The 10826-nt window shown below is 47.5% G+C and overlaps 1 protein-coding gene across 3 annotated transcripts in view; it reads right to left on the bottom strand.

Moving 5' to 3' along the window:
• Ube3b (ubiquitin protein ligase E3B) overlaps positions 1 to 10826 on the bottom strand; it is a 54421-nt gene that overhangs the window by 35719 nt on the left and 7876 nt on the right. For all 3 annotated transcript variants that reach the window (XR_003377831.1, XM_013349308.2, XM_026783888.1), the window contains exons 5-9: positions 10531 to 10590; positions 10130 to 10234; positions 8129 to 8225; positions 6393 to 6478; positions 5271 to 5353 (exon numbers count right to left, since the gene is read on the bottom strand). Coding sequence is in view for 2 of the 3 variants with exons in the window: in XM_013349308.2 (XP_013204762.1) it covers positions 5271 to 5353; positions 6393 to 6478; positions 8129 to 8225; positions 10130 to 10234; positions 10531 to 10590 (431 nt within the window). In the remaining variant the exon portion in view is untranslated. The remainder of the gene's footprint in view (positions 1 to 5270; positions 5354 to 6392; positions 6479 to 8128; positions 8226 to 10129; positions 10235 to 10530; positions 10591 to 10826) is intronic.

The following is a 10826-nucleotide window of genomic DNA, read 5'->3' as shown; positions in this document are numbered from 1 at the left end:
TGAGTTCGAGACCAGCCTGGTCTACAGAGCTAGTTCCAGGACAGGCTCCAAAGCCACAGAGAAACCCTGTCTTGAAAAACAAACAAACAAACAAACAAACAAAAAAAAGGAAAACCAAAAAAAAAAAAAGTTATGAGTTCCCAGCTTCCAGCTCCAGTTTCCCTACCGTGCTGGTGACACAGTCTTATCTCCGGGATCTGCAAGGTCATCTTACCACAGCAACAGAAAGTGAGTCCAGCCCTCATTAAGACTCTCTTGCCAGGTGACTCAGTGGGGTCAGGTTGACAGTGAAGACTAACCAGCACAGGCTGACGGTGAAGACTAACCAGCACAGGCTGACGGTGAAGACTAACCAGCGCAGGCTGATGGTGAAGACTAACCAGCGCAGGCTGACGGTGAAGACTAACCAGCGCAGAAGCCATGCAGGCAACAACGGAAAAGAATGAGACTGACAAGAAGCAAGTGACTAGCCAGGTGGCATTGGTGCACACCTTTAGTCTCAGTACTCAGGAGACAGAGGAGGCAGATCTCTGTGAGTTCAAGACCAGCCTGATCTGCGGGGTGAGTTCCAGGACAGTCAGGGCTACAAAGAGAAACCCTGTCTTGAAAAACAAAACAAACAAACAAACAAACAAAAGAAAAACAAAAAACAAAAGCAAATGATGACTCCTCCCAGCTTACCCTAGCACAACACTGGAGTCTATGTGGTAATGTACTCTGAAGAGGGCCATTATGGGGATAAGAAAAAATTTTAAGACTGAAATTTTATGCTAATCACTTGGCCACCCAAGCTAATATCATTGGTTTCAGTTGAGTGAAAGAAAAGAAAATCCAGTTCTACATTTTAGAAAGGGGGTTAAAACAGAATGGCATAGCTCCCTCAACAGCAAAGGCACAAGAGAGTGGCGGTGACACTTTCCGCAGGCACCTGGAGATTCCAGCCTGGGATATGCTTCCCAGGACTCAGCCGGACCTAGGTCAGTAAAGTCAGGTAGAATGCCACACACGGGCACAGAGGACAGCCCTACATATATGTACGCTTCCCATCTGCCAGTGAGATGACGGTCAGCAGAGCCTTTCTCTGGCTTCCTTGCTCTCAGACCTCAGGTAATGAGTTGGCTGTCCACGTAAATGTGATGTCCATCTCATTAGATGCTGAAAAAGCCTGTGACAAAATACATCACCCCTTCATGATAAAGGTCTTAGAGAGAGCAGAGATACAAGGAACATACCTAACATAATAAAGACAATTACAGCAAGCCAACATCAAACTGAAGAGAAACTCCCAGTGATCCCACAGAAATCAGGAACAAGACAAGGTTGTCCGCTCGTTCCATATCTATTCAATATAGTTCTTGATGTTCTAGCTAGAGCAATAAGACAACAAAAGGAGATCAAGGGGATACAAATCGGAAAAGAAGTCAAACTCTCACTATTGGCTGATGAGATGATAGTTTACATAAGTTACCCCAAAAATTCTACCAAGGAACTTTTACAACTCATAAACACTTTCAGTAACGTAGGATACAAGATTAACTCAAGAAAAATCAGTAGCCCTCCTTTACACAGATGATACATGGGCTGAGAAAGAAATCAGAGTAAGATCAACCTTCACAATAGCCACAAATAACATAAAATGTCTTGGAGTAACTCTAACCAAACAAATGGAAGACCTGTATGACTAGCACTTTAAATCTTTGAAGAAAGAAATTGAAGAAGACACCAGAAAGTGGAAAGATCTCCCATGCTCTTGGGTAGGCAGAATTAACATAGTAAAAATGGCAATCTTACCAACAAAAGCAATATACAGATTCAATGCAATGCCCATCAAAATCCCAGCAAAAATCTTCACAGACCTCAAAAGAACAATACTCAACTTCATATGGGGAAGCAAAAAATCCAGGATAGCCAAAACAATCCCGCACAATAAAAGAACTTCTGGAGGCATCACAATCCCTGACTTCAAATATTACTACAGAGTTACAGTACTGAAAACAGCCTGGTATACATAAAAACTGACAGGAAGAACAATGGAACTGAACTGAAGACCTGTTAATCCACATACCTATGAACACCTGATTTTTGACAAAGAAGCAAAAAAATATCAAATGGAAAAAATAAAGCATATTCAACAAATGGAGTTGGCATAACTAGATACATACATGTAGAAGAATGAAAATAGATTCATATCTATCGCCATGCACAAAACTCAAGTCCAAATGAACCAAAGACCTCAACATAAAACCAAACACACTGAACCTCATAGAAGAGAAAGTGGGAAGTACACTTGAACGCATTGGCACAAGAGATCACTAAATATAGCCCCAGAAGCACAGACACCGAGAAAAACAATTAATAAATGGGAAATAATAAATGGGACCTTCTGAAACTGAAAAGCTTCTATAAAGCAAAGGACACGGTCAACAAGACAAAACGACAGTTACAGAATGGGAAAAGATCTTCACTAACCCCAAATCAGACAGAGGTCTGATTTCCAAAATATACAAAGAACTCAAGAAATTGGACACCAAAAGATCACATAATCCAATAAAAAAAATGGAGTACAGACCTAAACAGAGAAATCTAAAATGGCTGAAAGACACTTAAGGAAAATGTTCAGCATCCTTAATCATTAGAAAAATGCAAATCAAAACAACTCTTGAGCTTCCATCTTAAACCTGTAAGAATGGCCAAGATCAAATACACTGATGACAACTTATGCTGGAGAGGTTGTGGGGAAAAGGGAACACTTCTGCATTGCTGGTGGGAATGCAAGCTGGTACAACCCCTTTGGATGTCAGTGTGGCAATTTCTCAGAAAATTAGGAAACAACCTTCCTCAAGACCCAATAATACCACTTTTGGGTATATTTCCAAAGGATGCTCAATCATGCCACAAGGACATGGACTCAACAAAATTCATTTTATCAATATCAATAAAGTAAATTTCTTGCTTTAAAAAAATAAGTAAATGTTCAATAGGACATAAAAAAAAAGGGTAGACATGGCAAAGAGTTCACAATGCAACCAGGTTGGGGATGGTGACAGGCAACACAGGAGCACATAGCTACGCACGTGCGCCAGGAGAGCCTCAGGGAATAGCACAAGGTTGGGAGGGTCCCCTGTGCCATTTCCTCAAATGTGTATTGCTCTTAGGATCCAAGTGTGTCCACTGTGCAAGCAGACATGGAGAATAAAGTTCCAAGTGTGGGCTCCAGAGTCTGAGTGGGGTTAGTGCCTGGCCTGACCTCTCCCTGCCGTGACACTAAATGTTTTGACCTCTCAGGGCTTTAGCTTCCTTTCCTATAACATGGAGATAAGAGACTATGTGAAGAATGCACGAGTGAGTCTACGAAACCCAGAAGAAGGCATGGTTTGTGATTCCCAGCTATGTGCACAAAGGATTTAGCGGTCATGTTCAAGTGCATCCTATCTTCCTGGATTTCTACTATATTCCTGACAATGATGATTTATTTTATTTTATTTACTATTACAGTGCATGTGCACACATGCACGTGTGTGGGTGCCAGCTGAGGGCTGGGGTCAGAGGACAATTTTGTGGTGTCTTCTCCATCCACCTTTATGTAGATTAGGCTCACTCAGGTGTGCGCCTTTCCCTTGGAGCCATCTTGCCAACCCTGATGCTGCTCAATTATCTGCAGACTCAGAGGGAGAAAGTGCTCTGTTCAGTAGAGCCTTAAGGAGGTCAGTGGAATGCTCCACAGAGTTTACATTTGTCTCATGCTGTTTTCTGAGGCAAGAGCTAAGGTATCTCAGGCTGGCCTACGTCTCACCGTGTAGTCATGGGTAAGTTTCAACTTCTAATCCTTTGCCTCTGCCTCCTTACAGGCAAGCACCACAGTGCCGATGTCTGTGGTCCTGGGGATAAAACCCAGGGTCTTCCAGCCCAGCCAACTGGGCTGATGGTAGTGATGGAAACTCTTGAGCCTAGACTACCTGTCGTCTTCGGTGAGTTCATCCTCCCACTGCAGAGACAGAAGTTGTGACAGAGGCCGAATGGTCCACGGAGCTGGGACTGCTTACTTTTCAGTCCTTTACAGATGATCACCAACACAGGCTTGGCAGGATCACCATGCAAAGTGGCTCCATAGAACACGATACCCGGGATAAGAATAGACACACCCGCCATGCAAACACAGGGTAGGGGACTCCATGCCCAGACATCTTACCAAGGAAATGGAAGGGGCTTTGAGAGACCCACAGGCCTCAGAGTGCTCAGCACTGGGGGCTGTGCCAAGCATCTGTTGGCAGAGGAGGAGGCTGCGCATCCTGAGCTAGCTCGACAGTGGGGCTCTTTCCTTCAGGGCCAGTTACCAACCTCTCTCCATGTATGTATGTGATCTCTCAACAAACTGTGAATACTCTAGAGCAGTTAGGAATGCAGCTTTTCCCACTAGGCAGTTCTCTAAGGACACCTCTCATGTCTACACATTTACACACTATATCAGCAAAGTGCGGGCGAATACCACATGCACACACCACACGCTCACACACTCTCTGCTGCTCCAAGGCCAGCATCTCCCGCCTGTGTTTCCAACCCTGATGGAGGAAGGTCATTGGTTAATTAAATAAAGAAGCTGCTTGCCCTGATAGGTTAAAACATAGGTGGGAGGAGTAAACAGAATAGAACTCTGGGAGGAAGAGGAAGTGAGCTCAGACTAGACAGCTCTCCTCTCCAGGGCAGACGCCTCAGAGAGACACGATGCTCCACTCTTGCGGGCAGAGGCAAGAGCTCTGCTCTTGAGGCACACGCAATGAAGCTCCGACCCAGGATGGACGTAGGCTAGAATCTCCCTGGTAAGCCACCTTATGGGCTACAGCAAATTATTAGAGATGGGCTAGTCTAGGTGCGAGAGTTAGCCTAGAAGAGGCTAGATAGAAATGGCCAAGCAGTGATTAAATGAATACAGTGTCCGTGTAATTATTTCGGGGCATAAGCTAGACAGGCAGCCGGGGTGCTGGGGACGCAGCCCCGCCGCTCCTATTACAACACAACCTCGTTCTCTCGGGACCTTCCCCCTGCCCTGGGCTGGGCCTCCGTCTTTTACTCTTAGGGACTCAAAAGGAAGAATAACTCCATACAGTTACCCAATTCACTGCAAATCACTGCCCTAATATAACATGGCAAAAGATTCATTGTTGCAGAAATGGCACTTTGACGAAGATGAACACTTACAAATTCTGACAAGGTGGGTGACCAAGGGGAGTAAGAGGGGTGCTGGGGCACCAGTCTCACAGCTGGCATCTTACCGTAATGCCAGAGAGAAGGTCGCTGTTAAAGTGCCTGTGGACAGACAGGGCCGGGGTCTGGCCAGGCCACGGGTCAGCAGTACCTGAAAAGAACGTTCAAGCTGTCAGCCTGAGCAGCAAGCATAGCCATTTGTCCACTCAGAAGAGGGGCTTGGCGGTGGTAGCGCATGCTTTAATCCCAGCACTCGGAGGCAGAGGCAGGAAGATCTTTGAGGTTGAGGCCAGCCTGGTCTATACAACAGGTTACACAGCAGACCCCATCTCAAACAAAACAAAAAGGTGAAAAGGTAACAGAACACTTGAGATAAACCGCTCAAAAAGAAGGAAGCTGCTGAGTGTGGAGGGCCTTTCCGCTCATCACTACTATGCTTCAGCATAATACTGTAATGTCCTCTCCATGCACCTAAGCTAAGAAACAGCTAATAACAGCTAAGGAAATGAGTGTCTGCGAGTGGGGTGCAGTACCCCCCGCAGTCTTGGCTTCCCAGGAGGCTGAGGCACTCACGTCTTGGGGGTTGAGGATGGCTTGGGCAGCACAGTAATCCTCAAACAGTGAGTTTAAAAAAAGCCACGTGAAATGTGACTTAAGCTTAACTGCTCCTCGTCCAGCCAAGGATAACAGTCACCATGACACGTTCTGCAGACTCGCTACTACCATGCTGTGGAGATGTGCAACTGAACTGGGAGACGAACCATCCCAGCATCAGGAAGAAGGAAGGGTCGCATCAACGTTCCTTCTAAAGCCTGGAAAGTCCATAGCATCTCAGGAGCAACCTACTCTGCCCACTCTCTGGCCTGAGAACTAGCATCGCGTACGGAACTGACAGATGCCATCTGAGGATGCTGAGTTAGAAATGCATGGCCCCCCTCCACCAAGGAGGGGCCTCCTACCACGGCCTCACTGTCAGTCAAGACTCTGGGCTGCCCTCGAATCCATTCGCTACAACATTCTCGGGGCTGAGTGCCACTGTCCTCCCTACAAAACCACAGTGACCTGAGTGAGGGACGAAAAGGACACTGTGTACTCAACTCTCCCTGCAAGGGAGGACACAAGGCACATGTGAACCCACAGGAAACTCCAGTTCAGGCACTGCAGGGACACATTAGGATGGGGTCACAGACCTGTAACACAGAGTAAAATCCACGCTGGTTGAGATGACCCATTATATTTGCACAAATGTGGTTCAGGGCTGGTCGAAAGCTCTCACCTAAATGAAGGAAACAGCGTGAGAAGGCAATCTCTTGCCACAACGTGAGCAATTTATGCAGGACAAAGGGGGAGGGGCTGAATGAGAAATGCCCCAGCAATGGGACACTGTCCCCAGCAGGTGATGCTGACTAGAAAGCTGTAAAGTAGAAATTTGCTGGAGGAAGTGCGTCACAGGGTGTGTGGGTATTGCTTTGATACTTGAGCCTTGCCCTGCTCTCTGTCCCTGCTTCCTGGTACAAGATGAGCCCACTCTGGTTCCCCACCGACATCTCTAGCTCCTGCTGCCCACCTTTCCCCCGCCCCAACTGTCAGGCAAAAGGGAACCCCTTTCTTCTCTCAAGTGCTTTTATCATGTGTTTTAGCACAGCTACAGACAAGCATCTGACACAAAGCCCGGAGTCATGACCCCAAGGGAAGGGACATTCTGCCTATGCTCTTAGTCCCTTAGGGCCCTGGGAGGCCCATTCTCACAGGTTTGGCTCAACTGTGTTACTTCATGGGTCGATCATCTGATCCCTAGCCAGAAACACTGCTGGTCCTGCCTCCTCTGCCTACCAGGACCTGTATGCCCAGCAGGACTCAGAACTTAATAGCTTTGGGACACTTCCTGAGTCCAGAAAAATGTATAAAACCAACACTTCTTGCTCACTCAAGGCGTGGATTTGCATGGAACAGAATTTTCCATGAATTTTAGATTACCAGCTGACAACTTGCAGCACCCGGTACAACATAACTGCTCTGGAGAGAGGCTGCAACGCACTGAGAACCTACACATTCCTACAGGGGCAAGTTCTTCCATGTATGTCCAGTCTACAGCTGGTGACTCCCAGGCTATGGGTGCTGCTTCTGGTCGGGAGCCATCAATTCAGCAGACTCCAGCTCTCAAGCACTGCCCACCACTCTATCTCCAGTGACACCACGGGGCTTGGCATGTATGAGGCTACGTGTATTATTATTAAAAAATTTTTAGCCAGGCGGTGGTGGCGCACGCCTTTAATCCCAGCACTTGGGAGGCAGAGGCAGGAGGATCTCTGTGAGTTCGAGGCCAGCCTGGTCTACAAAGGGAGTTCCAGGACAGGCTCCAAAACTATAGAGAAACCCTGTCTCGAAAAACCAAAAAAAAAAAAAAAATTTTTTTAGATTTATTTTTACTTAATGTGTATGAGCACTCTTCCTGCATGTATGCATGTGTAACACATCTGCCTGGATCCCCTGGAACTGGAGTCAGGGATAGTTGTGAGCCACCATTGGGATGGTGAGAATCCAACCAGGAGTCCTCTGGAGGAGCAGTCACTGTTCCTAATAACTGGGCCCCTTACTCCATTCCAGCCCCTTACTATTTTTTTTAATTTTTTTAAAAAAACATATAACACAAAAAGGTCTCGGTGGAGTCCACCATTCACACAAGGTGTTGGAGGAGTTAGAAACAAGAGCAGGGAACAAACTTCCTTGCACAGAAAGTTCAAAGGCAGGCACATGCTAACAAACACTGGGTACTATGAAGGAGCCTGGCAGGAAGTGCCAAGTGCACAGGCTTAGGCTCCGAGCCTCCCTGAGCTTGTGTGGCCAAAGTGCTTCTCATGAGTAGGAGGCGTCTCCCTCTGTGGAAATGCTGGTTGGGAAAGATTTCTGAAGCGGGCTCACACACCTTTTCCCCGGAGAATCTTCCATGTTGATGTGTCTGTGAAGGTGACAAGCATGGTGAGGTGCAGTGTGATGAGCCTGGAGTCTTGCAAGATTTCCGGCTGCAAACAATGGAGTAAGATTAACACTCATGCCCATGATCCCACTCCACGACACGTGTACATCCTACACTGCACAGCTGACTCACACCGGAGTCCACACAATATATTCTAGAATTCCCCGGCCCAAAGGCTGCCGAGAACAGAGAACTGAGCATTCCTGGGAGACAAGGTCCCAGGTTGCCTCACTCTGTGCTTACAGCTCTGGCAGAGGACAGCTGCAACACAGACTAATGGGGTCTTGGGCGACAACCTTTGGCCTTACTATTTACTGGCTGTGTGATCTTAGAGAAGTTTCTGTGCCTTGGTTTCCTTAGCTGTTGACCTGGGACAGGAATGCTTTCTTCCTGGGGCTTTGTGAGGAATAATGGCTTACTGCACACAGAAACTGACAACAGTGCCTGACTCATAGCTCAGCCCAGGTTCTGCTGCCGCTTCTTGCAACTGTGATGCTTTTCCTATTTTGCAAGAGTAAGCCAGGCAAATGTGCGACTCCTCTCTAGGCTCAGAGACCTGCAGTACGCAGTATAGTATAGAGCTGCCCAATGGGGTGCTGGAGATGGAACACAGGTCCTCTGAAGAGCCGCCAGCACGCTCCACTGCTGAGTCATCTCTGCAGCTTGTTCTTAGGTTTTCAAAGGGCCTCGTGGCAGAGATCTATTGTGGAATGCAGTGTGTGCACACATGCGCGTGCGCACGACTAACCTGCCTGCTCGGGCCTGAGGCACTCTGGTGGGAATCTTGGAGTTCTAAGGATGGGGTATAGAGTGTGAAGATCCCTGCTCTGTACCTCGATGCCTCACTGATCAGCTGTGAAGGGTGCAGCTTGCTACTGGCTCGTTGCCTTGGCAGGGCTGTGGCAAGAGTCATCCATCACTCCCTCAACATGATCACTGGGGGCTTTGGGGACACTCACTGCGCTGATCGCCTGCAAGCTCTGGCTCCCCAGGGAGACGGCAGCTCATTGTCTACTCACATCCTGCCCTCCTCTGTGTACAACCTGAGAGTGGCCACAGGACCAGGCTGTGAGGTTGAGCTCGGGGTCCTCCTGGACTTTAGAAGTCCTCAGGAATTTCCCAGCTAGGAAAGGTGGCCTCCTTTTCTCTGAGGTCAAGACAGGACAGGGTCAGAGTTTGAGGTCAGAATTGCTGGCTATGCGATGACAGGAAGAGGAAGGGACAGCTGCCATGCTTTAGAATGCATTCTAAAATGGCTCTGGCTCAGCTTGTCACACGCAGGTGTACGAATGTGTCTCTTCAGGCTACTAACAAGGGGCTTCCTTAGTTGTGCAAGAGACAAGAATTCATTACACCAGAACGGGAAGGAGGACAGCTTCCTGACTGTTGAGTTAGTTTGTGTTTTGGAGGGAGGTGGAGGTTACGCATGTGCAGTGTAGTGTACATGTGGTGTGCTGGTATATGCATCTGTGCATGTGTGTAGAGGCAGGTTGGACATTCAGTGTCTTCCTCTATTGTTCCATCGTACTTTTTGAGACAGGGTCTCTCACTGAACCCAAAGATCAGCATTTTAGCTAAGCTGGCTGGCCAGCTAGTTCCTGGGATCTACCTGTCTCTGTTCCCCATTGCTGGGCTTATAGGCTCTCATGGCCATGGCCAAAGTTCATGTGTTGAGGATTTAAATTCAGGTCCTCTGGCTTGTACAACACTCTTACTCACTCAGTCACTTCCCTGTCCCTGAAAAGGGTTCCTTGGTGTGGGAGACTGTGGCAAATGTAATCAATGTTCAATATGTGCTCCCAAGACGGGGTCACAGTAACCAGAGCATCTACCCTGCTCGTCCCAGACATCCATCTCAAGTCAATTCTCTGCTAGACTGCTGAAGGCATAAATAAAGAGCAAACCAGGTGTGCATAGACTTGCTGGGTTGAGTCTGGGGGTTTGGTTTACCTTGAGTTGTTCAAGAAGCTCACAGCAGTACCACAGGATGTTCTTGATCTGCTTAATCCACAGCAGAGTGAGGTCCTTGGAAAGAGCCAGGGACACGTACCATACCTACAGGACACAAGAAGAGCAGGAGTGTGGGCAGTGATGAGGTAGGGCTGTCTGCATGAGTAATGGAAAGCAGCATGTACTTTAACACTAACCCCCGAGATCAGAGTCCAGAAAAGGCAGTCACTATCTTGAATAAAAGGCAGGAGCAAAGCACGGCTTTGTAGATGAGGACCAAAGCATTGTTCATCCACCCAATCCTCAACTGCTTATCTGTGTGATCCCCTGAGCAGGACCTTTCAGACCATGGAAGCGAGCCTTCTAGAACTCGTGAGAGACTCTCAGCTTGGTCCACTCACCTTTGGCTCATTTTCTGCATCCATGCTGCTCAGGATGCTACGGCACAACTTCTCCAATCTCTGCAGGAGCAGAAAAGCTGGTTATGAATTCTCCAAACTAATCAAAACATGAGAAAGAGGGGACTACACGTATGGTGGGCATGCAGGCAACATGTCAGGTGGTTCATATGTGCACAATCATACTCAGTACCCTCTTAGAGACAATGACACTACAGATACAAATTACAGGCAGGTTTCAAACTGGTGGCTTACAGAACTCATGGGTCCTAGAAATGTGTTTTTATCTTTCTGTTTTT

This window comes from Microtus ochrogaster, chromosome 2, assembly GCF_000317375.1.
Source record: "Microtus ochrogaster isolate Prairie Vole_2 chromosome 2, MicOch1.0, whole genome shotgun sequence".
Lineage (NCBI taxonomy): Eukaryota > Metazoa > Chordata > Mammalia > Rodentia > Cricetidae > Microtus > Microtus ochrogaster.
The sequence above is the reverse complement of the archived record's forward strand: the minus strand, read 5'-3'. Positions and strand labels throughout refer to the sequence as shown.